Source organism: Pelophylax lessonae (genome assembly GCF_965119305.1).
Source record: "Pelophylax lessonae genome assembly, chromosome: 5".
NCBI lineage: Eukaryota > Metazoa > Chordata > Amphibia > Anura > Ranidae > Pelophylax > Pelophylax lessonae.
In genome coordinates, this window is record NC_138772.1 from 50,732,069 (window position 1) to 50,758,487 (window position 26,419).

General features: G+C 41.2%; 1 protein-coding gene across 1 annotated transcript in view; it reads left to right on the forward strand.

Moving 5' to 3' along the window:
* The window catches only part of LOC309556228 (tissue factor pathway inhibitor 2-like), a 31,788-nt gene extending 6,274 nt beyond the window's left edge, over positions 1-25,514 (forward strand). The window contains exons 2-5 of the mRNA XM_082258630.1: positions 2,583-2,762; positions 10,793-10,972; positions 19,727-19,900; positions 25,269-25,514. Coding sequence (XP_082114756.1) covers positions 2,583-2,762; positions 10,793-10,972; positions 19,727-19,900; positions 25,269-25,324 — 590 coding nt within the window. The 3' untranslated portion in view covers positions 25,325-25,514. The remainder of the gene's footprint in view (positions 1-2,582; positions 2,763-10,792; positions 10,973-19,726; positions 19,901-25,268) is intronic.
* The last annotated feature ends 905 nt before the right edge of the window (positions 25,515-26,419 follow it).

Consider the following 26,419-nt stretch of genomic DNA (forward strand, 5'->3'; position numbering starts at 1 on the left):
CATAGGAATCGGTATTGGGTCTGCCAGTGGCCAATCGATGGGGGTTCCCTGCTCAGTACACAGTTCCAGCCTGCCTTTGGGTTGGGTTTCCTAAGCTGGCCATACACTACAATTTTGTTTGAAAATTCTAATTATTTTAATTTTTTGGCCATTGGGGTCAAATTGATGATCAATTTTAACCGTAGCGATGAGAAAATTAGGAGCAGGATGGACATTTTTTTTCAAATCAATAAAATCGAACTGAATGTGTTTTTTTTTGTGGGAAAAATTGTACATTTTGGGGTTGATTTTATAAAACTGGAGAATTCTAAATTTGGTGAGCTTACGGGTTTTTTGGCAAAGCCTAATTGAACAAGCTGAAGTTAGAAGCTGATTGGCTACCATGCACAGCTGCACCAGATTTTGCACTCTCCAGTTTTAGTAAATCAACCCAATGTAATGCTCTGAGCACAAAAGAATCCTGTGCAATCTGTCTGCCTTTTCTTTCAAATAGTGGGTCATTTAGGCTCGGTTCACATTTATGCGATGCGGGAAGGCTGCGAATTCGCAGCCTGTTCCCGCATCGCACAAGCACCCCCGGCAGTTCACACTGCCATATGCGATACGCTGGGGGTGTCAATGTAATCTTAACGACACCCCCAGTTTGATCGCATATCGCAGTGCGATCGTGCAGTTTGCACAGGAGCGGATCGCACATGTGTGAACCGCTGTGCGATCCGATCCTGATGCGGCTGCAAAAATACCTCCTGTGCGTGTTTGCTCCGGGTGCGATGCGAATTTAGCCATACAAACTGTATGGCTAAACTCGCACCGCACAGCTGATCGCATGTAATGTCGGAGCAGTGCGCTCCGATATTACATGCGAACCCGGCACTCGCACAAATGTGAACCGGGGCTTAGGCCCCTTTCACACATGGGAGTCTGTCGGCGGACTCTGTTTATCTCAACGGGGGATCGATCCGCCCATCCCCCGCTGAGCAGGTGGATGGCAGCTCTCTCTCCACGCTGTGTGAGGAGACAGCTGTCAGGTCCCGCTGTTCTCTATGGGAGAATCGGATGAGAACGGACTGCCTATCCGCTCTCATCCGATCCCATCCGATCTGATCTGCTAGATGGAAGGAAGATAGGGTTTTCATCCGTTCAGATTTGACGTATCGAATCGGATTGGATATCAGCAGACATGTCTGCATGACATGTCTGAGACATGACAGAGATGCATGGGGCATCCGTTCAGATCCGCCAAAAAAACGGACAGGCGGATCTGAATGGTCCACCCGTGTAAAAGGGACCTAAAACAGAATTCTACTGATGTACGGCCAGCTTATGAGAGTATATTAGCTCCAAATTACAGTAATTAGAAGCTGCTCCCCCGGGGCTAGTAAAACAGCTAATTGGTAGGGACTTTAGCCCAGGAGGTTTCCCTAACACTTGGGCTGGCCATACATTATGCAATTTTCTTTCCTTCAACCATGGGTTGAAGGAAAGAAAATTGCTCAATTCCCATATCAACACAGTTAGTGTTGATGGAGGAATCCCTCCCGCAGCGCAATTGTGTTCTGCTGGCAGGAAGCCTTCCCCACCGGCAGAAAAAACTGATCACTGCTGCCTGGCTATAGCTGCTGGCAGTGATTGGGCGAAAAAAACCTGACAGGCTGGTTGTACTGAAGTTGATCCATGGATTGACTTCAGTACAATCAGCCTGCCCAAAGACGGATAAACATTTGGCTGTTTGTTTGATGACCCGGCCCAATTTTGATCCATCCATGGCCAGCTTTAGAGGGAGACTTGTACACCCAGAACTTACCATTCATAAAAATAAAAATATGTATGTATGTGTATGTATAGTACAGGCTTTCTCAATAAGACCCCATTCACACTAGCGCGATTTGTCAGGCAACTTGGTCGCCTGACAAGTCGCGGTGGGTCGCCCGCCATTGAGTAGTACAGGACCCATTCTAATAGGAGGGACACAAGTCGCTCCGACTTAGAAAAAGGGTCCTGTACTACTTTGGGGCGACCTGGAGGCGACTTGCATTGACTTCAATAATATGAAGTCCGTGCAAGTCGCGCCGAGGTCGCGGTGCACAGTGACTTCACAGGTCGCCCCAGCAAGTCGTGTCACGCCAGTGTGAATGGGCGCTAAGGGTTCCATGAATCCCTCGGGTTCATTCAGAGGTTGCCAGGGGTTCCTTGAGCAAGGAGCACTTTCTGCCTCTCAAATAAGTTGCCACTAAAACCACTGATATTTTTAGCTATCTGTAAGGAGACCAACTGACAGTAAATATTAGGAGCATTCTTTTCTATGACCATCACACTAATGTACTGTGAGCTGTAGATGCAGCAATATTCAGCAGAGGTTCCCTGCGACTGTTATTTCAAGGGTTCTTCCATATTAAAGCGTTTGAGAAAAGCTGGTATAGTATGTATGTATGTATATATAGTTGCAGAGGGTCAGATTTATCTATTGAAAAAAAAAAAAAAAAAAAAAGATTTATCAATATCTTTGTAATTAAGAATGTGCAATTTTAGAGCTTATGCTATCTGTGTACTTTGACCCCTAACAAGCCATGATTATATTGCAGGTAACATCACCGCATGTCTCCAACCACGAGATGAAGGAAACTGTCGGGGTCTCATACCCCAATATTATTATGACCGGTACACGCAAACATGTGAGGAGTTCCTCTATGGAGGCTGTGATGGAAATGCCAACAATTTTGAGACAGTGGAGGACTGTGAGAAAACATGCTGGAAAATCAAAAGTGAGTTCTTATTGCATGCATTCAAAATGTGTGTGTGCCTATATATATATATATATATGTATGTGCAGGGCCGGTGCTACCACTAGGCGAACTAGGCAGCCGCCTAGGGCGCACTGCTGCCTGGGGCGCAGCCACAGCCAGGGAGACTCTGGATACCCTAAAGTAAGTGGGGCTATGGGGACCCTGATGTAAGGGAAGATTTTAGGGATCCTAATCAAAGTGGGGTCTCTTTTGTAAGGGTGAACTCTGGGAACTCTGATGTAAAGGGGGGGGGGGACTTTGGGTACCCTAATGTAAGGAGTAAATGGGGTTTAGACCTAAAGCTGTGTAAGAGGCCCCGAAATTTTAGCAAGTAGCTGGTCTTGCCTAGGGCGCAAAATAGTCTAGCACCGGCCCTGTGTATGTGTATATGTATATGTAGCAGGATTTCCAGGCATTGAGCCTGATGTGGGTCTGCCATGGTTACAATAAATACCAACAGCACATTTAGAGCCGGTTCACACTAGCGCGACTTGTCAGCCTGTAAGTCGCGCTCCCTCGCGGTCCATTGACCGCTACAAGACCCGTTCTAATAGGAGCGACACAAGTCGCTCCGACTTAGAAAAAGGGTCCTGTACTATTTCGGGGCGACTTGCATAGACTTCCATTATGTGAAGTCCCTGCAAGTCGCTCCGAAGTCGTGGTGCATGGTAATGCACAAGTCGTCCCCGAAGTAGTAAGGAGTCATGTCGCCTCAGTGTGAACCAACTCTTAAGCTGATTGCCCAAGTGTGAGATCTGAGACAATGAACAGTCCGGCATCTTTGGTTTGTTTTGTTTATTTTATATTGGGGATGGGAGAAGGGAATGAGTGGGATACTCCTCTGGCTCAACTAGGTACAAATTGGGACACTTTGAAGAAAAATGCCTTCTAGCGCTGTCTTGGCGCAGGCTGGATGCCGACCAACGCTTGCTGGCGCTTGAAATCACTGACTTGCTGTATTGTACTGAGGACTGACTTCTGAAATTCTGTTTAGCTCAAAAGTCCTTGACACAGCTTCCTCCCGTCCTCCCTGACTGAGGTAGCCTCTTGTAGACATTGCTGCAACTCTCAACACTGTAACACTGTACACTTCAGGGCCCAACCGTTGGCACCCCCTTTTACTCTTCTGGGTTAAACTCTGGCACCCCCTTTACTCTATTTCCCCACCGGCCAGCTAGCTCCTGGATCCCTCTGACCTTCTGCGGTGTGGTCCCCTCTGACTAGACAGACCCACAGGGACAGTTCACAGTACTCACTACTCAGAATGCTTTTCTGGAACTCAACCCCCCACAGCTCCGCTGGTCCTCAGCACACCGGATCCTTCCTGCAGCTCAGCTCAGCCCTGTATCCCCCCAGGCAAGCCGCCTGGGACACCCGATTCTTCCTGACAGGAGGAGAGACGGCCATACCCTCCCCCCTGGGACTCTGCAGCAAGCTAGGGGGCACTGTGGGGACTGAGGGCCCTTAGGGAGCCTGGGGCTCTGTGAGAGGTTGAGAGGCACTGTGGGCCATTATGGATGGATGGGTGGCACTATTGGATTTGTAGGAGGTTAGGAGTTCTGAAACTAGTCCCAGTGGTTGAGAAGCACTGTACTAGAACAATGTCTGGATGAAAAGTTGATGGACTAAGCTGATAGAATGTGCTCTGTTAAATATAGTAAAAGCTTGTCATACATTGAGATATTTTTTAATTAGCCCGCAGGATTCAAACTGATTCTTTCTTACATGCTATGCAATGTAGATGGATTTATCTGCAATGCTGGCTATTGTGCTTTGATAGCCGCCACCAACGGCTGTCAGAATACCCCATAGCGGCTGCATCTAAAGCTGGCCATAGATGGATCAAAAATTAGCATGAACCGGCCAAAATGCAATTCATCTATATTTATCTGTTTCTGCTCGAGAGAAGTCGATCTAATGATCAGCTTCTCTTAAATGAGAATGTTGGAAAATCACTGCATGCAGCCAACAATCAGCTGCAGCACTTGATCAGTGTATTCTAACAGCAAGGGAGTCTCTACTGTCAGAATACAACAGAACAGCGGGGGATTCTTCCATCCACCTTGACTGTGTGGATGGGGGAATCCGTCTAGTGTTTTTTTTTTTTTCTTTGATCAGCTCGTTGATCTATCTATAGTCAACCTAATTGGATGCAGCTGCTGTCAGGATGACAATTCTCCACCTGGCTCCTTCAATTTTTTGTTTAAAGATTATTGGGCGGGCAGTGCAGAGTCACCCACGAAGCAAATTCCAGTGTATGGCCAGCTTAAAGTGGGGTACACACTAGTAGAAAATCTGCCGAAAATTCCCGTCTGAGGTAAAATCGTCCGATTTTCGCCTAGTGTGTACACAACTTTCAGCAGCCAATGCCGACATTTTCAACGAAAAAAAAATGGAGGGACAAACACCAAAATTTTTTTTCGTCCAAATGTGCCAAAAAAAAGAAAAATCGGACGAGAAATTTCGTGAACATTTATGCACTGTCAACTAAAAACGGTAATGAACGCTGAGAAGAAAAATGGGAGGATATTTTGTCCGATTTTCGTCAAGTGTGTACGGCCCTTAAGTTTAGTTTTTCATTCTTAATGAAGTCTACCATTACAAATGGGTGGGTGCACATCTCCATATAAAGAACAGGCAGGATGCGATATCTCACGTGAATGCCAGCAGGGAGCATGGAGATGAAAACCTTATGTCACATCTGGGTTCACTTAGTAGCAGCAGAAACCCTCAGGCAGTGATGTACAGTGGCTGTCTGGGGAGACTTTACACCAGTTTATGACAGCTTACTGATAAGGTCACACTTCTCCGCATAAATTCTGCAGATTTATGTTCATCGCCCATCCAGCAGTAACTAGGCGCATTATTTCTTCTGTCTTGCTTTCGTGTTGCCCAGCAAACTCATTATAGAATGATTTGATTTTAATTGCTTTGCTTGCATTATTACAAAACATCTCAGAATAAGGTTTTGTTCACATGGGACATAAAAAATGCTGCATACAGATGTTTGCAGGGTTTAGTTCTTCATGCACCTACAGTATATGCAGCATAATTAAAACAAATCAGAAAAATCAGTCAGGTGCATTTCAGGCTATTATGTAGTGCTGCGTTTAGCAGCATAAAAAAAATAGAGCACAGATTCTGTGCATTTTTTTTTCTGCATGTATGGGTACAAATACTTGCAGGTAAAAGCGTGTAAACACGTTGAAACATGGTGGGTGTATACACGTTTAAAGGCTATATTAGCTATTTTGTGCCGCTTTTAACCTCCCTGGCGGTATGATTATGTCAGGAATTACATACCAAAAGCGGTACAATTGTTTTCATGGAAATTTGGCGTTATGTATTATAGGCCTACAATTCTTAGTAATTACTGACTTAAACCTGACCAAAACAAGACTCTAGTAGACATCCCAGATGTGATAAATTTGAAACACAAACGCATGAATTATAATCTAATCAATAATATTATTTTATTATTTAATATATAATATATATAATAAAATTATATTATTGATTAGATTATAATTCATGCATTATATATTATATATAGATATATGTGTGTGTATATATATATATATATATATATATAACGCATTAATTATAATTGAATCAATAATATAATTTTATATATATATATATGTGTGTGTGCATATATATATATATATATATACCGGTATACATATATATATATATATATATATATATATATATATATGAGCATATATATATATATATATATATATATATATATATATATATATGCATATATGCATATATATATGCATATATATATATATATAATATAAAATGTGTTTTGTGTTTTGTGCAACGTTTTTTTTTTTTTTTTTTTAATTTCCCTCCCTAGTTCCCGCTCCCATGCAGCATTGCTGCTGCAGGGAACGGAACTAGGAAGTGATCAGACCGACGGAGGGACGGAGGAGCGGCGGGACTCTCGGCTGGCGATCTCAGCAATGAGAGATCATCGCTGGATCGCCAGGATAAGGTAAGAGAACACCGCTGCGCTCTCTGCAATCCACCCCGAGCGTGACTCGGGGTTACCGCTCCTGCAATGAAAAATCAACCCCGAGTCACGCTCGGGATTACCGCCTAGGGGGTTAACGTACACCCATGGCCAAAACTTTTGAGAATTACACAAATAATATTTTTCACAAAGTCTGCTACCTCAGTTTTTATGATGGCGATTTGCATACACTCCAGAATGTTATGAAGAGTGATCAGATAAATTACAATTAATTGCAAAGTTCCTCTTTGCCATGAAAATGTATTTAATCTCATAAAAAACATTTACACTGCATTTGTGAAGAAGGCTTTAGGGCACCCAAGAAAGTCCAGCAAGCTCCAGGACCGTCTCCTACAGTTGATTCAGTTGTGGGATCGGGGCACCACCTGGGCAGAGCTTGCTCAGGAATGGCAGCAGGCAGGTGTGAGGATATCGGCACGCACAGTGAGGAGAAGACTTTTGGAGGATGGTCTGGTGTCAAGAAGAGCAGCAATAAAGCCACTTCTCTCTAGGAAAAACATTAGGGACAGACTGATATTCTGGAAAAGGTACAGGGATTGGACTGCTGAGGACTGGTGAAAAGTAATTTTCTCTAATGAATCCCCTTTCTGGTTGCTTGGGGCATACAGGCAAAAACCTTGTCCGGAGAAGAAAAGGTGAGCGCTACCATCAGTCCTGTGTCATGCAAAGCACCCTGATATCATTCATGTGTGGGGTTGCTTCTCAGACAAGGGAGTGGGCTCACTCACAATTGTGCCTAAGAACACAGCCATGAATAAAGAATGGTACAAAAACATCCTCCGAGAGCAACTTCTCCCAACCATCCAAGAACAGTTTGGTGAGGAACAATGCATTTTCCAGCATGATGGAGCCCCTTGCCATAAGACAAAAGTGATAACTAAGTAGCTCGGGAAACAAAAATTGAAATTTTGGGTCCATGGCCAAGAAACTCCCCAGACCTTAATCCCATTGAGAACTTGTGGTCAATCCTAAAGATGCGGGTGAACAAAAAATCCCACACAAATTCTGACAAGCTCCAAGCATTGATTATGCAAGAATGGGCTGTCATCAGTCAGGATGTGGCCCAGAAGTTGATGGACATCATGCCAGGGCGAATCGCAGAGGTCTTGAAAAAGAAGGGTCAGCACTGCAAATATTGATGCTTTGCGTAAAATTATTGTAATTGTCAATGAAAACATTTGACACTTATAAAATGCTTGTAATTATACTTCAGTATACCATAGTAACATCGGACAAAAAGATCTGAAAACACTGAAGCAGCAGATGTTGTGAAAATTAACATTTGTGTCATTTTTAAAACTTTTGGCACGGCTAGCCTAATAAAGAGTTTGGAACGTGGAATGTACCGGGTTGCTGCCTAATTTCTACTATAGATGGATTTGGATGTATGTTCTAATTTACCATAATACTTAATAAGCCAAATAAAAAACAAAAAACAAAAAAACAAATACCAAAAATATAGTCACCAAGACTCAAGCTAAAGGTGGCCAATCTGTTAACCCCTTAGAGCCAGCACCTTCCGGGCCCCTAAGGGCTTTAGAATGTCGGGAGGCTGGAGCGGAGCTTATGGTTATGTGCCTCCCTGGCAGAGCAGATGCTGATATCTTTTGATTTAGAGAGATGACTTCCTGAAAATTCAGTTAGACTTTTCCCTTCAATGATGTGTTGGTCGGGTTGAGTGAATAAAAGGTCGTATTCATTGGAATTCCTTGCTGCTAGTTCCTGAGAGGCTGCAGGCACAGACCAACTGCTGGAGTGTTGACATTGTTTCGCTACTCTGAATTGCTGCTTGCTTGGTTGATGTCCACTTGAAAGATAAATTGTATACTACCCATCATATTCCATTGTCTGATAAGGAGATTGGAGTGCCTCGCGGTGGTGTGGTGTAGGGATCGACTGATTATCAGTTTGGCCGATATGGCCGATATTTTCTTCAGGTAGGGCCTATTGGGCTGCCTCTGGAGGGGAAGGGGTGGGATGGGGATTAGAGGGCCGCCTGATTACACAGAACAGGGTTCTTCTGCTTTCCCGGTGCGGGCGCTGTCATACAAAGTCCCGCCTCCTGGACCAGCTCCTACCTATGATAGACAGCACACTGATGACGTCTATCATAGGAGCCGGTCCAGGAGGCGGGACTTTGTATGACAGCGCCTGCGCCGGGTAAGCAGAATAACCCTGTTCTGTGTAATCAGGCGGCGCCCTAATCCCCATGCACTGGTCACTCTGCATTGGATGGGAGCACTGGTCACTCTGCATTGGATGGGAGCACTGGTCACTCTGCATTGGATGGGAGCACTGGTCACTCTGCATTGATGGGGGCACTGGTCACTCTGCTGCATTGATGGGGGCACTGGTCACTCTGCATTGGATGGGAGCACTGGTCACTCTGCATTGGATGGGAGCACTGGTCACTCTGCATTGGATGGGAGCACTGGTCACTCTGCATTGGATGGGAGCACTGGTCACTCTGCATGGATGGGGGCACTGGTCACTCTGCATTGATGGGGGCACTGGTCACTCTGCATTGATGGGGGCACTGGTCACTCTGCTGCATTGATGGGGGCACTGGTCACTCTGCATTGGATGTGTGATTGAATGTGCAGAATATTGGCCCATATCGGCCGATACCGATACTTTGTGGCCAAAATATCGGTATCGGCCCTGGAAAAACCATATCGGTCTATCTCTAGTGTGGTGTGCTTTATTTTGCACTGAATCTTTTGGAGGAATCTCATCCTTTCTTTTATATTCAGTCACATTGATATGTGTCAGTGCTGCATATGGACCTACATATGTGACTGCCCTGAAAGCCTGTCACAGTGGTCACAGAACCGCAAAGCAGCAAACAGGAGCTTTCAGTTAACCGCCAGTAACTGTGCTGGGAGCACGAAGGGCATCCAATCTTGGCACAGCTCTATCTGCGTATTGCACACAAATATGCAGCCGCAGGCCCAGCCACCGAGAGGCCCCATATTTGTGTGCGCTCAACGCAAAGAGGTTAACACATACAAATATGGGCGACAATACCCCCAACTAAGGATAGCCGCTACTAAGGGAGGGAGGTTGGGACAGTTCAGCTTGACTGAATAGTCCAATTTGCCAGGTTTTCCCTCTGAAAATTTCAGGGCCAATCCCATCTGAAAGCAGACTGACAGATCTCCCCGGTGACAGCTATTAGGTGACTTTCTGCATAGAGACAGCTAAAGGGGGTGACCTAAAACAGACAAAGGGGAGACCATAAACTGCTAAATACAAGAAACATCCTAGCAACAGACTTAAAACCTAAAGGCATAGTTCACCTTTACCAAAACACTGCCTATACAGGTGAAGGGCGTCTTGGTAAAAACAAACTGTGCAGCTTTGACCAAAGTTGAATAATGCCCTTACTATAATGGCGCTTTTCCACTGCATGGAACCGTACCGGCTCGGCACGCTTTTGTGCTTTTCCACTGCGGTACCGCATGGTATAGGGTCGGAACGGTTCGGTACGGTACGGTATAGGTTTGCTTTTCCACTGCATGGAACCGAACGGTACGGCTCTGAAAACCAAACCAAACTGGTACCATATCCCACAATCCTTTGCATGCAGTCACTACTAGCCACTGATTGGTCAGAGAATCACACCCACCCCGTTGTTATCCCACCCACTTAACTTTAGTACTACTTTAGTGGAAAAGCAAACCTATACCGTACCGTACCGAACCTTTCCGACACTATACCATGCGGTACCAGCAGTGGAAAAGCAAACCGGGCCAAGCAGGGCCGAGTAGAGCCGAGCCGGTACTAGCCGGTACTTGCAGTGGAAAAGTGCCATAAGAGTAGGTCACCACCCACGTACCTCCTGAAACCTGACTGGAAAACTCCCAGAGATGGCTGACTTCTGTCTTACCCCAGCGTGACTCTTTGTATAGATTGGTGGATACATCCATTAACTGTTTTTTTTTTTTGTCCCTTTCATCCTCAGAAGTCCCCAAGCCTTGTAGGATGGAGGTGGAGCCAGGGCCTTGCCGCGGGTATATAAAGCGTTACGCTTACAACTTGTTGACAATGAAGTGTGAGCTGTTCATATACGGTGGTTGCTATGGCAACGACAATAATTTCAGAGATGAGGCTTCCTGTCTTGAGTCATGCTCGCCCAAGAGGAGTAAGTAATGATTTTTGATTACAAGATGCCAATATACTAACTGTGACCTGCAGATCCATGTTATAAAATGTTATAATTCAATGATGAGTTCTTAAGGTTTCCATTTCTGCTATAAACTTGTTTATACTTTGTCATTACCAAAGATAACAAGGTAACACATATGTTGTTTTTTTAAGGGGCAAATAAGACTTTCTTTTCATGATATAGCCTTCCAACAGTTTTTTTTTTTTTTTTGTGATCCTTAAAAAATAAAACGCAAGAAGAAAAAAAAAACATATTTCTATTTTAAGCAGTGTTTGTTTAAAAATAAATAGCGTGCATTTTGTTCTGTAATTTGTCCAGCTTAAAATGACACTAAAATTATGATTCTGGTACAAAACAGTGCAAAGTTATTTACAAATGAAATAACGTTTTTTTTTTTTTTTTTTTAATGGGAAGTGTGTAAATATATGTTACATGTGTAAAAATATTACCAAACCAAACAAAAAAATAAATAAAAATAAAATGTTAATAATTACTAAATTAGAAACAAACAAAAAAAAAAAAGACGAGAGAAGGAGACTAAGGCTCCTTTCACACGGCCGCTCCGTGTATCCGCAAATCATCCCATCCGTTTGCGGATGATTTGCGGACATAATGTAAGTGAATAGCATTGCGGATGTCAGCGGAATACCATCTGCTGACACCCGATTTTCCTCCTTTCAGTTCTGTTCCGTTTTTACGAATGGAACAGAACCCCATTTTTCCTTCCGTGTAAAAAATGGAAAGGAAGGAAAATCGGATGTCAGCAGTGTCATCCGCTGACATCCGCAGTGCCATATACTTACATTATGTCCGCATATCATCCGCAAACGGATGGGATAATATGCGGGCACACGGAGCGGATGACAGAAATGTCATCCGCTCCGTGGAAAAAAAAAAAAAAAAGTCCCGCAGCGGACCTTTCACACGGAGCGGCCATGTGAAAGGAGCCTAAAGGGTTAATTAGGGCTGATTAGCGTAAACTAAGGTTTAATAAGGGGTTAAACATTTTATTATTAAAAAAAAACAAAAACAAAAAAAAACAAACAGACTTTTTTTTAATCTTGTCAGGTTGCTTTAGGCCCCGTTCACACTGGGGCGATGCTACTTCCCGGGGCGACCTCACAGGTCGCGGCGCGCTGCTCGCACCGCGACCTCGGAGCGGCCGGCACGGACTTCATAACATTGAAGTCAATGCAGGTCGCTCCAGGTCGCCCCAAAGAAGCTCCGGACCCTTTTTCACAGGCGGAGCGACTTGTGTCGCTCCTATTAGAACGGGTCCACAACTTCTCTATGCCAGGCGACCTACGGCGACCTGTCAGGCGACCAGGTGGCCTCACAGGTCGCCTTAGTGTGAACGGGGACTTAAAATGTTAATAATTACTAAATTAGAAACAAACAACAAAAAAAAAAGACGAGAGAAGGAGACTAAACGGTTAATTAGGGCTGATTAGCGTAAACCAAGGTTTAATAAGGGGTTAAACATTTTATTATAAAAACAAAAAACAAAAACAAAAAAACAAACAGACTTTTTTTTTTAACTTGTCAGGTTGCTTTAACTGATATCATCTGCAGATCTAAGTTCATCCCTTTAATCTGCAGACGAACGAACGGAAAGATACAAATGTAACAATTTGAGCAGTGTTGTCTATAAACACTGATTCAAACTTCTGTTTTGACAGCTAGAGCACCCTGTACCATGTGATAGCAGTGGCCCAATCACTGCATCACAATAGTAAACAATGAGTCATGAATTAAAGCCTTTTATGGCAGTTCAAACAACTGCTGTTTTGACAGCTAGAGCTGCCGACGTCTCTGAGTATACTATAATGCTGAAGTCTCTGAGTATACTGTAATGCCAACGTGTCTGAGTATACTGTAATCACAGTTGTATAAAGTACTCGAAACCCATACTTGAGTAAAAGTACAAGTGCTCGATCAAAAAGTGACTTGAGTAGAAGTGGAAGTGCTGGTTCAAAAAGTGACTTGAGTAGAAGTACTAAAGTATTCAACATTTTTTGTACTTAAGTATTGCAAGTAGCTTTTCTAAAAATTTTGCTACTCAAGTACTGAAAGTAAAAGTACAAGTACTGTGTTATGTAGTTATTAAAGAAAGAAGTCAAAAGTTTATTAAAGTTAAAGTTATTAAAGAAAGAAGTCAAAAGTACACAACATTATACACATTTTTTTTCAGCTTCATGAACCTGTCTATTGTTCTGGCAGTGGTAATTTTTTCATAATTGTAACAAGTAACTATGCAGCACAAAAAAAAAAAAAATTATCGGAGTAGAAGTATTGAAATCATCGAAAAAATGTAGTGAAGTAAAAGTGGAAGTAGGAGAAAAAAATTCTACTCTAGGAAAGTACAGATACCGCCTTTCGGTACTTAAGTACAGTAGTGAAGTAGTTCTACTTTGTTACTATACATCTCTGACTGTAATACTGAAGTCTCTGAGTATACTGTAATACTGAAGTCTCTGAGTATACTGTAATGCTGAAGTCTCTGAGTATACTGTAATGCCTACGTCTCTGAGTATACTGTAATGCTGAAGTCTCTGAGTATACTGTAATGTTGAAGTCTCTGAGTATACTGTAATGCTGAAGTCTCTGAGTATACTGTAATACTGAAGTCTCTGAGTATTCTGTAATGCCGACGTCTCTGAGTATACTGTAATGCTGAAGTCTCTGAGTATACTGTAATGCCGGCTTTGATGAATCAGTCAGTTAGCCAATGAGGAGGGGGGGGGGGGGGCATGGCCAAACCACGGCTCCGTGTCTGAATGGACACAGGGAGCTGTGACTCAGCTCAGGAGCCCCCATCGCAATCTGCTTGCTGTGGGGGCACTCAAGAGGAGGGAGGGGCCAGGAGAACTGAAGAGGGTCCGGAGAAGAGGAGGATTGGGGCTGCCCTGTGCAAAAACCAACTGTACAGAAGAGGTATATATATATATATATATATATATATATATATATACACACATATATTTATATATATGTAACATGTTTGTTATTTTTATAGAAAAAAAAACTAGACTTTACAATCACTTTCACAGCATGGCCGGGTCACAGACGGCCCCCTTCTCAGAAGTGTCAGATCTCGTACAACCGAGCCGCCATGCCCCGTATTTCTATGTGATACAGTCGGCAAGCATTTAAGTAAGAATACACATAAAGATTGGATTTAGACAACAGTTCCTTATCTCAGAGATCAGCTATAAAAAGTAACATACTAAACTTTGTTACATCCTGTGAAGAGGTCACGGCTCTCCCACTAGGTGACCTTAGACTGGTTACATGGGGCTGTGATGAAACACCTTGCCGGTGCTGAGATTTCTCATGCTTACAAATGCAAGTATTTGTCATCCTTAGTACATGGCTGAACAAGCATTACTCAGAGACCTGTCACTGAGACATTACCAGAGGAGCGGAAGATTAGGTCTGTGTGTGTCATCTCATACAACCTCCTAAAGATAAGACAGGCACAGGTTAGGCAATAAATACAACGCCCAAGGCTAGGGATATTATTATGCAGTGCCAGTAACAGTAACCAATCAAATTTTCTCTTTTCTCTGGCAGTTCAAAACCACTGATTCTGATTGGTTGCAATGTGTTACTGCCATAATTGCGTCTTCTGCAATCTTCTGAGCAATGTCCTTGTTCCATAAACGATATGTCAGTTGGTGGGAGGGGGACAGAAGGGACAGCAGTCAAAGAGGTTTTCTAACTTGACTGATCAATATTCAACCCTCCATTCCCACGACTGTTGTGTCAGGTCTGTGGGCTGTTTGGAGGTGTCATAGACATCAGATTACCATCTACCAGTCTAAGATCTATGGAGCACCTACATACACATATCTCCCAACTTTTTGAGATGGGAACCAGGGACACCTATTAGCAAAAGTATGTAGGCATAGGACACACCCCCTGCCACACCCCATTAACTGCTTCAATACAGAGCACTGCACCCAAACCACATTTGTATTATTTTTTTCATACAAATAGAGCTTTCTTTTGGTAGTATTTAATCACCGCTGGGTTTTTTATTTTTTGCAAAAAAAAAAAAAAAGGAAAATTAAAAAAATAAAGTTTTTATTAGTTTCTGCCAGTGCGTGATGAGGCTGCACTGATGGGCACTGATGAGGCTGCACTGATGGGCGCCGATAAGGCTGCACTGATGAGGCAGCGCTGAAGGGCACTGATTAGGTGCACTGATGAGGAGGCACTAATATGTTGCACTGATGGGCACTGATAGGCAGCACTGATGGGCTCGGATAGGCGGTACTGATGAGCACTGATGGGCAGCACTGATGAGCAGGCACTAATGGCCACTGAAAGGCAGAACTGACTGGCATCACTGATGGGCACTGAGTGGTGTCAGTGATATGCACTGCTGGGGCTGCACTGATGGGCGCTGATAAGGCTGCACTGATGGGCACTGATGAGGCGGCACTGAAGGGCACTGATTAGGTGGCACCGATGAGGAGGCACTAATATGATGCACTGATGGGCGCGGATAGGCGGTACTGATGAGCACTGATGGGCAGCACTGATGGGCGGCACTGATGAGCAGGCACTAATGGCCACTGAAACGCAGAACTGACTGGCATCACTGATGGGCACTGAGTGGTGTCACTGATAGGCACTGCTGGGGCTGCACTGATGATCAGTGCCCTGATTATCAGTACATGTCTCCCCTGCAGGGAGATACAGCTGATCAGCTTCACACTCTGTCAATTTGTCGGCACTTCAGTGTTTACATGTGGTTGGCTGTGATTGGACATAGCCGATCATATGGGTAAAGAGCTGCGTCATTGGCTCTTTACTGATATCAGGGTCGCGCTGTGTCCTAGGGACACGGTGCTACTGTGATTGCCGTGCCCCTGTGGGCGCTCGAGAGCGGTGACACTGGGACAACGTCATATGACATTGTCCCAGAACAAGAGGGGATCCTACCCGTCATCATTTTACTATGCGGCGGGCGGAAGGTGGTTAAAGGAGAATTGTGGAAAAAAAAAAAATGATTAGTTAAACCCACAAGTGCTTTTTTTTACCACTACTATTCCTTTATATTGGCTTTCGAAATTTACAAATGCAGCAATTAAGAAATTGGATGAAAGGTTTAGCACTGGGAAACTTTTTGAATAATAAAAAGTGCATTTTATATGCAACTATACAGATCAGACCAAAATGAGGGACAAATGAGGAGGGAAGAGGGACAGCAGAGGGACTTTGTTCCAAATCAGGGACAGTCCCTCCAAATCAGAAACAGTTGGGAGCTATGCATACACCACAGATGTCTACCGGAGGATTGGGGGGGGGGTCAGAAAACCTTGTCTGTTCACTGTTATCTGTCCCCTGATAAGCTGGCTGGAAATGTCTGTACTGTGCCATCCCTCAGTGAGGCCCAGCCAACAAAGTGAAACTACATCAGAGAGGAGCACATAGGAGTCTCTCCTGACAAATATAAGTGATATCCATTATCTTGTGGTGGTTTAAAACATAACTCCTAGCTAATGCCTAGCACACAAGATGAGAATACTGGACGAACGATCGTCTGTTTTGTTTTTTTTTTTTTGCCTGACGATTGGGTTACTAAAGTTATAAAAATCCTCATAAGACGAATACATCTTTGGAAGTGATATAATGGATTGTACTGTATTGTAATGTTTTCTTTCATTTCTGAGCATGCGTGGTCTTGCTTTTTTTCTGTACAAATTCCATACTAATTACACGAAAAAGTTTTGTCTTCGTATCTTACAAGAAAAAATGTTGTGCTTGTCCCTCTGGATATTTTTGCATGAACTGTCATTATCAGCTCCCGAAAGCTGTGTACTAATGAATAGATCATGGGACGATTGTTCCAATGCGTTGTTTTCGTTCAATATTCAGCATGTGTGCTAGGCATTAGCCTCCCAGTGCTCCCCTCTGCTCCCCTGGAGGCCAACTCCTGCGGTATGTTTTGCTATATATATATATATATATATATATATACACATATATACATATATACATATATATATATATATATATACATACAGTATATATATATACATATATATATATATATATATATATATATATATATATATATATATATATATATATATATATATACATATATATATACATACATATATACATACACACATATATATATATATATATATATATATATACATACACACACATACATATATATATATATATATATATATATATATATATATATATATATACACACATGTACTTGTATATATATATACACATATGTACATACATCGCTCAAAAAATTAAAGGAACACAATCAGATCTCAACGGGGAAAAATATCATGCTGGATATCTATACTGATATGGACTGGGTAATGTGTAAGGAACAAAAGGATCGATTGATGGAAATTAAAATTATCAACCTACAGAGGGTTGAATTCAAAGACACCCTGAAAATCAAAGTGAAAAAATGATGCAGCAGACTAGTCCATTTTTCGGAAATTTTATTGCAGCAACTCAAAATGGTAATCAGTAGTTTGTATGGCCCCCACGTGCTTGTATGCATGACTGACAACATTGGGGCATGCTCCTAATGAGACGACGGATGGTGTCCTGGGGTATTTCCTCCCAGATCTGGACCAGGACATCACTGAGCCCCTGCAACCTGGTGCCATCAGATGGACCGAAACATAATGTCTCAGAGGTGTTCTATAGGATTTCGGCCAGGCGAATGTGGGGCCATTCAATGGTATTAATTCCTTCATCCTCCAGGAACTGGTTGCATACTCTCTTTACATGAGGCCGGGCATCGCCGTGCACCACGAGGAACCCAGGACCCCGTATACCGTAGTGTATACGCTGCCAGTGTTCGGTGAAAACAGCAACTCATTGCAATATCGAATTATTTCCGCTGTAGAGTCACTGAAAGTGATGTCGTTGGAGATTTTGGCGAGTTGGAGTTTTCAGCAGAGCATCGGCACCAAGCCATCAGTAGCAGATCCTTTAAGTCATGTAAGTTGTGAGGTGAGGCCTCCATGGATCGGACTTGTTTTTTCAGCACATTCAACAGCTGGAGAATTTGGAGGAAAAGTCAACACCTCAAACTTTTTGTTGGTATCCACAATCCATTCTTGGCTTTATCTGACCAGGCCACCTTCTTCCATTGCTCTGTGGTCCAGTTCTGATGCTCATATGCCCATTACAGGCACTTTGGGTTGTGGACACGGGTCAGCATGAGCACCCTGTCTGTGGCTACACAGCTCCATACACAACAAGCTCGATGCACTGTGTGTTCTGACACCATTCAATCAGAACCAGCATGACCTTTTTCAGCAATTTTAGCTACAGTAGCTCTTCTATTGGATCAGACTATACTGGCCAGCCTTCGCTCCCCTGGTGCATCAATGAGCCTTCACCACCCATGAACCTGTTGCCGGTTTTCCTTCCTTGGGCCACTTTTGGTCGGTCCTGACAACTGCAGACCGGCAACATCCCACAAGAGATACAGTTTTGGAGTTGCTCTGACCCAGTCGTCTTGCCATTATAATTTGGTCCTTCTCAAAGTCTCTCAAATCCTTACACTTGCCCATTTTTTTCTGCTTTCAACACATCAACTTCAGGGGCAACATGTTCACTTGCTACATAATATATCCCACCCAACTTCAGGTGCCATTGTAACGAGAGATAATCAAAGTTATTCACTTTACCTGTCAGTGTTCATACTGCTATGGATGATCAGTATATTCTGTGTATATATATATATATATATATATATATATATATATAGTTCATTAAATGACACACAAAGTCTTGTTCTTCGGCGGTTGGTCTCGGATGATGCAGACATACTAGATGATGACATCAATGCTGCATACAATATATACTACATTCTGTGTAATTTATATGAATCTGAGTGCAGCTGTATCTTATCCCATGGGCAATGAAGAGAGATAACACCGCTCAGGCTAGTCAAAGTCCATGATTCAAGGTGGGTGCTGAACCTCGGCTCGGCACCAGGAGAAGCATGAAAGAAGAAAATGGTCGCACACCACCACGGAGTCCAATGAAGAAAAGTTCTTTATTCACATAAGTGGTACAAGGTACAGCACGGTAGGACAGTAGACGCGTTTCACACAACTGCTACGTGCTTGTTCACTGCTCCATTTTGGTCCACAGTGTTCAGCTACATAAACCAAAACTATAAAAATCTGCATTCACTGCCATGTGTTTGGCTACATTTTTACACTAAATGTGGAACACCATGGTGACGGCCCCTTAGAGGGTATGCCATTGGCATCCTGCACTCACAGTATCTCCTCAGTCCTCCAGGTCGAGGTGCCATTGGGCATCATTCAACCTGGAAAACTGAGGACATCTTGTGGTGAAAAAGAACAACTACAGGATAGTAGCTTCAAACTAAAAGCGAGTATTGCGGGCCAGGCTGCTTTTTATTTTTAACACCTGCTAGGTTGGGCTTGGGCTTTAATTTGGAGAACAGGTTCACTTTAAAGGTGGTTCATTATAGGGTGAAAATGGATGGCAACAAGTGACTTGCACATACATGAACTCCTATATCAGCAAAACAGATAAACCATTTAGCAGAATTTCCTAATGCTACAAACCAGACTGTTTACCTGTTTCCTACAGGAATGTTGTGCCTTGACAGTATCCCTTTAAAATGTTGGTGACATGCTTTCTTTTTTCAATGGCCGGCATTATAGAGGATGTCTGGTTTTGTATTTGTAGATGCTCCCAGCTTCTGCTATAGCCCCAAGGATGAGGGATCATGCTCTGCTTCTGTCAACCGCTATTATTTCAACATTGAGAACAAGTCTTGTGAAGAGTTTCAGTACACAGGTTGTGGAGGAAACTCCAACAACTTTATCAGGCTGGAAGACTGTAATAAAGTGTGCAAGAAAGGTGTGTGTGCGGACTTACTTATTACTGAGTGATCAATGTTCTCATAGGGAATGCAGAAAATAACTTGGTTCTCGACTAAGTGCTCAAGCGAAACTTTACCCATAACAACTTGATGAAAAATAATGTTCTTTAGCAAGGAACATACATTCCACATTAATAATCATTCCACCAAATCAGTGTGTGCTGTAAATTGCCTCCAGCATTGCTCGTTTCTTCTTGCTGGAGGCCGCCATTTTGCTGAAGCCCACAGCCCCTGAGCAGCAGTAAATCTTTAGGCTCAGGAGATCGACCTCTACAATTTTGGCACAGTGCCTAAAAATAGGGAGCAACTAAGCATGCACAGAGCAGAGCAGGGTGAGACAATGTATTACTGGATTTTAAACAGTATGGGCACTTTTATTTAATGCTTTACATAGCTATACCCAGGGCTCCAGTTAAAAATCATGGGTCCCCGTACAGCCTACCTTGCAGGGCCCCCCAAATATATCAAGACAATATTTTCACTAAAAATACACTAAAATCATTATTAGTGGACACAAACATAACGGAGAACCTGTGTGAATTAGCTCTTTTTAAAATGTGTTTTACATTTTTTTTAATGTTAAACATTTTTATATTAATTTTTTTACATTTTTTTTAAATTATTTATTACAATGTTTAATTAATTTTTTTTTACAATATGTTACTTTTTTACAGGACAGGGAAGCCTGTAGTGCTGCGGGAAGGGGAGGCAGTAAAAGGCGGGCACACAGGGAGGGGGGGGGGTTTCAGAAGCAGGCAGAACAGGGAGGGGGATAGGTGTCGGAGAAGCAATTACAGGAACGATGCCCTGTGTCTGTGTCTTTCTCTGCAGCAGCTGAAAGCTGGCAGGAGGGGGAGAAACTGACTTTCAGCTGCTGCAGAGAGCCACACAGGGCTTCCTTGTAACTGTAACTGCCCCTCTGCCCGACTGCACCGATTCTCGTGCTGTTGGGACCCCCCTGTGTGCCTGGGCCCCATACAGGAGGACTGGTGTCCCCCCCCCCCACCTGTGGCCCTGGCTATACCTGCAAAAGGGGCTAGCCTGAAGTGATTTAACAGGACTAAAGTTCCACTTTAAATATGCTGAAATAAAGGAAACACAATGTATTTGTACATATTTTCTTTCCTTTTTTTTACCATTGTGGCTAAAAATTTGTTATTTTATTATCTTTAGGTAAAGTAAATATTGAGTAATATAACTATTATATGTGCATTAATCCAGGCAGTAGTCTCCTACCCTGTTGTTACAGAGATCAATAACTAAAGGGCAAATGTACACACAAAAATAAGTCACAGTAGTCAGAAGTCAGTCAAAGAGTGTGAAAGAAGACAACCTAAAATGAAGAAATATATATATATATATATACACACACACATATATATATATATATATATATATATACACACATATATACATATATAAATATACACACATATATACATACATATATATATATATATACATACATACATACATACATACATACATACATACATACATACATACATACATACATATATATATATATATATATATATATATATATATATACATACATACATACATACATACATTATATATATATATATATATATATCTCACACACACACACATATATATATATATATATATTTATATATTTTTCCCCAGCACACTATGGGGTATCTAAGGGGATAGTGTAGCAGTAGCTAAATAATGAGATAAGCTCTCTGACTGAATGTGAAAAGGAAATCAAAGCAGAACCTTGATCAGAAGAAGAATAAAAAGTATAAATTATGCAAATTATTTGTTTTATTTCATAAATATGAATATGCAAAAACTATGTACAAAACTACTACATATTACCTTTAAATCAGCTGATCGCCAGGGCATTCTGAGCCTTACACTCCTGCCAATCAGGATTTTGGGCAAGTTTTTTTTTTAATCAAGTGTTAATGTTTGGTAATAGTTGGGTAGTTTATTATTACAAATTAACAGTGCTCAGAGAAAAGAAAATTTACATTTGTCTAATTGAAAAATCAGCACATGTCAAAATTAAAAGCAATAAAAAAAATAAATAATTTAAAAAATTCATATTTTATACCCACCATTTTTCCTATCTAGATTATTTCCTTCTGTATCCACCTGACAAACGTTTCCTGGTGTCTAGTTAAACCAAGTTATTTTTTCGCATTCCCTGTGCTATTAAGGCCTCATGCACACAAGATGTTATGGAGAAGCCTTTCCTCCTGGCAGCAGTGATTTGGCATAAGAAATGCCTGATGCTTGTAAAAGTGTGTAATACGTTAAGACATGTATACAGGCATCAAGCATCTGGGCATGAATTCATTGGCTATAATAATAATTTTTTCTGGTCATTAAAATTAATTAACGCTCAAGTGCTAAATGCATCTAGTGTTAATGTTTTTCTGCCAAAAGGCCTCTGCTCCTGAAACACCGGCAGTTTTTTTTTTTTTTTTTCTGCCTCTAAACGCTGCTAAAACTCTATGGGGTTGATTTACTAAAGACAAATAGACTGTTCCCTTTGCAAAGTGCATTTGATCCAGAGCTTAGTAAATGAGCAGAAGCTCTGCTGGCTGCCATCATCCAATCATGTGCAAGCAAAAAATGCTGTTTTTTAATTTTCCTTGCACGTGATTGGGTATTCTTTGTAAAGCGATGCTTAACCCTATTTACTAAGCTCTGGAGCAACTAACATGCAGAAGAGTTTAGAAGCAGGAAAAAAAAACGTTCAACACCCCTAGGAGCAGCTGCAAAAATGTCCACTGTGCATTGGGCCCAATAATTATTGTAGCGTTTTATTTATTTTTCTTTGTCTTTTTTATTTTTTATTTTTGCATGCAGAAAAATGTTTGCATGCAGAAAAATTCCTTTAATTAATCTTATTTATAAAATGTATTGATCATTTTTGTGATTATATCCAACTTATTGTTCTCTCTGTCTCTAATTTTTGCTTCTTTCTCTTTTCACATCATGTCTGCCGCTGACTGCGTTTATGTTTTTTTATTTTTCCCTCGAAGAATGGACAGATTCTGGTGATCTGCTTTTGGGGATGTCTTATCTATTTTCTGAATTATTGGACATTCTGAAAAATATCTATTTGCAAATTAAAGGAGTTTTACTGTAACATTTTTATATGAATCATTTATTTAATAAGTTAATATAACTCTGTGTATACTTTTTTTTTATCTGCTGTTATTATTGGTATTATATAAAAATATACTATTGTTTCTAACTGAAATTATAAGTGAAATAATATTTAGAAAAAAATATTTTTTAGGAATAAAATGTATTATAATTGTTTATCGCTGCAAAAATAATTGTTTATCGCTGCAAAAAAAAAAAAAAATAGATACATCTAAAACATTAATTTGGATGTCATTGGAAATAAATTAACTGAAGCCAGCTTGCAGGGCTGGATTTAGAGGGTATTAGGCTTATGTCCAGTGCCCTATATGCACAGGGGTTTTATTAATATTAACCTGTATATGTTAGACTAAAGAGTATTAGCCTGAGCAAATATTTTGTATTTATTATACTTTCTTGAAGCCTTATACCCCTTGAAACACCATTCAGATGTGGTTTGGAAGCTTTAACCACTTTACCACCGGAGGATATTGCTGTCTTACGTCCAGGCCACTTTTTGCGATTCGGCACTGTGCGACTTTAACTGACAATTGCACGGTCATGCAACGCTGTACCCAAACTAAATTTACATCCTTTTTTCCCACAAACAGAGCTTTCTTTTGGTGGTATTTGATCACCTGTGCGATTTTTACTTTTTGCGCTATAAACAAAAAAAGAGCGACAATTTTGAAAAAATAACAATATTTTTCACATTTTTTTATATGAAATTCCCCCCCCAAAAAATGTAAAAATCAAAATTTTTTAGCATTTTAGGCCAATTTGTTTTCTGCTACATATTTGTGGTAAAAAAAAAATGCAATAAGCGTATTTTGATTGGTTTGCGCAAAAGTTATTGCATTTACTAACTAAGGGAAAGATTTCTGTCATTTTTGGTGTTTTTTTTATTTAACGAGTAATGGCGGCGATCTGCGATTTTTTTTGCGGGACTGCGACATTGCGGCGGACAGATCGGACCCTTGACTGACATTTTTGACACTTTTGGGGTTACCAGTGACATTACTACAATAATCAGTGCTATACATATGCACTGTTACTGTAAAAATGACACTGGCAGGGAAGGGGTTAATTTTTATTGGTGATCAAGGGGTTAATGTATGCCTGGTGCTTACTGACGTGTGTGGGGGGAGGTGACTGAGTGACACAGACACAGATCGCAGGTTCAGCTATGCTGAACCCTGCAATCTGACCCTGTCTGTCACTTAGGAGATCCACCCGCTTTGTTTACACAAGTGGGTGGATCTCTACACTCGATTCCCCGAAGATCGGGGAAGAGCAGCGGTGATCACCGCCGCTCCTCCCCTGGCCCGACTCCTGCTGTGACTGAATACAGCGGGAGCGAGCCTCCGGCGGCGCGCTCGCGCCGCCGATTGAGGGGAGTGTCTGGTGACGTAGGTCTACGTCGCCAGACGATAACGAACCACTTTGCCGCAGTACAGTCAACGTGACTGGTCGGCAAGTGGTTAAATGAAGACCTTAGTACTGGTTGTTGATGTAAATTTACACATTCGCTTTAGCTAGTGAAAGCCATACCAAAGCTTGCTGTAGACCAAAAAGCCTGCTAAAAGCTTTAAAAGGTACAGCCACCACTCCTTACAATGAAATGTTTAGTTAAGTTAGGAATAAAGAGGAGCTCGTCTTTCAGCAAAAACAACTGAGAATGTGTTGGGTAGCTGATTTTTATTGCATTCCATTCTGGATCTACAAAGCTTGTAAAAAAGCTTTACAAATGCTTCCTGAAGCTGATCCTCTTAGAATAGCATTTACAAGATACTTCTAAACAATGGCTGCGTGTTTAGAAACCTAAGGAGTTCTGGAAATTGGGGAACCCCATCTGCCCATCTGTTTTATCAGCAACACTGCCTCCTTTTATCAATAATTATATAAAAAAAAATTGTTGTAGGGTTCCACAGATACCAAACCTAGAGATGACCAGAAAAATCCTACTTATCTAAAACATATCAGTAAATTATATAATAGTCTTCAGGTTTCCTATTTGCATGTAGTACGCAGTTTTTATAAATTTTTTTTTTTTAGAATTAAAAAAACAAATTATATATATATATATATATATATATATATATATTTATATAATTTTTTTTAATTTATATATACATATATATATATATATAAATTCTTAAAGAAAATGTAAAATAATACAAACAATGTTGCTTATCTTAATGAATTATTGTTGATTTTTAGGGAATAAAAGGCCAAGGAATAAGAACCGCCTCCGCAGACCGAAGATGCAATCCTGAGCAAAGATCGTGGAAGAAAACTCTTTAATATGTTCGCATATTATGCACTTTTTTGCTATCGTCGGACAACTGAAAGCTGCAGAGGAGATCTTAACTCGTGAAACAGCCTAAGAAAGGGAACTTTTATGTCCCGCTGTATAAAACCGCATAGTATAAAAGATCTTTTTTTTTTTTTTTAATTTCTTTATTTTAGAACAGCTATACACACTTGCAGCAATAGCAATTCTCTGTCACCAAGAGTTTTTTCCATCTTACTAAGCCAGTGTGCAGCCGTAACAATAGTACAACATTTTAATGTGAAAGAATAATTTAACCTTTTACGTAATGTGAACAAGAATTAAAGACAGTGTCATGTGTTGCTTGCAGGTTGGAAGTGCTGCCTTTGCCACTAGAGGGCAGTGTTGCGGATTAGCAGAAGGGTCTGCCAAAGTGGGGGGGTGGCTAGAGTGTATATGTTTTTTGAGGTTCTGAAAAGTGATTTGGTTTCCCAAGTTGGGGAAACTTGCTCCTCTAAATCCAGCCCTGCATGGTGGAAAGACCATAGTGAATGTAATTATGAAGAGTACTGGTGAACTCACTTATTGTTTAAAATAATGTAGCCATTTAATTTGCTGGAAGCAGGAGTATCCGAGTATGGCTTTGCGATGTCACTTAAAGGAAAATATTTTATGGCCATAAAGTTGCAGCCTTTTCGGCTTAGGTAATAAAAAAAACAGAAGTATTTTTAGAAAAAAAAAAATGTGTAAAATGCGTTAATGTGCCAAACAGTAATGGGATTCCTTAGAAAGCCAACCAATAAAATAAGGCAAAATTTAAACAAATTTGTATAATCTGAACCTATAACATTTTTGAAAATGTTTTTTTTGTTAATTAAAAAGGCAAAATTTAAACAAATTTATATAATCTGAACCTATAACATTTTTGAAAATTCTTTTTTGTTAATTAAAAAGGCAAAATTTAAACAGATTTATATAATCTAAACCTATAAAAATTTTGAAAATGTTTTTTTAATTAAAAAGGCAAAATTTAAACAAATTTGTATAATCTAAACCTATAAAATTTTTTAAAATGTTTTTTTTTTGTTTATTAAACAGA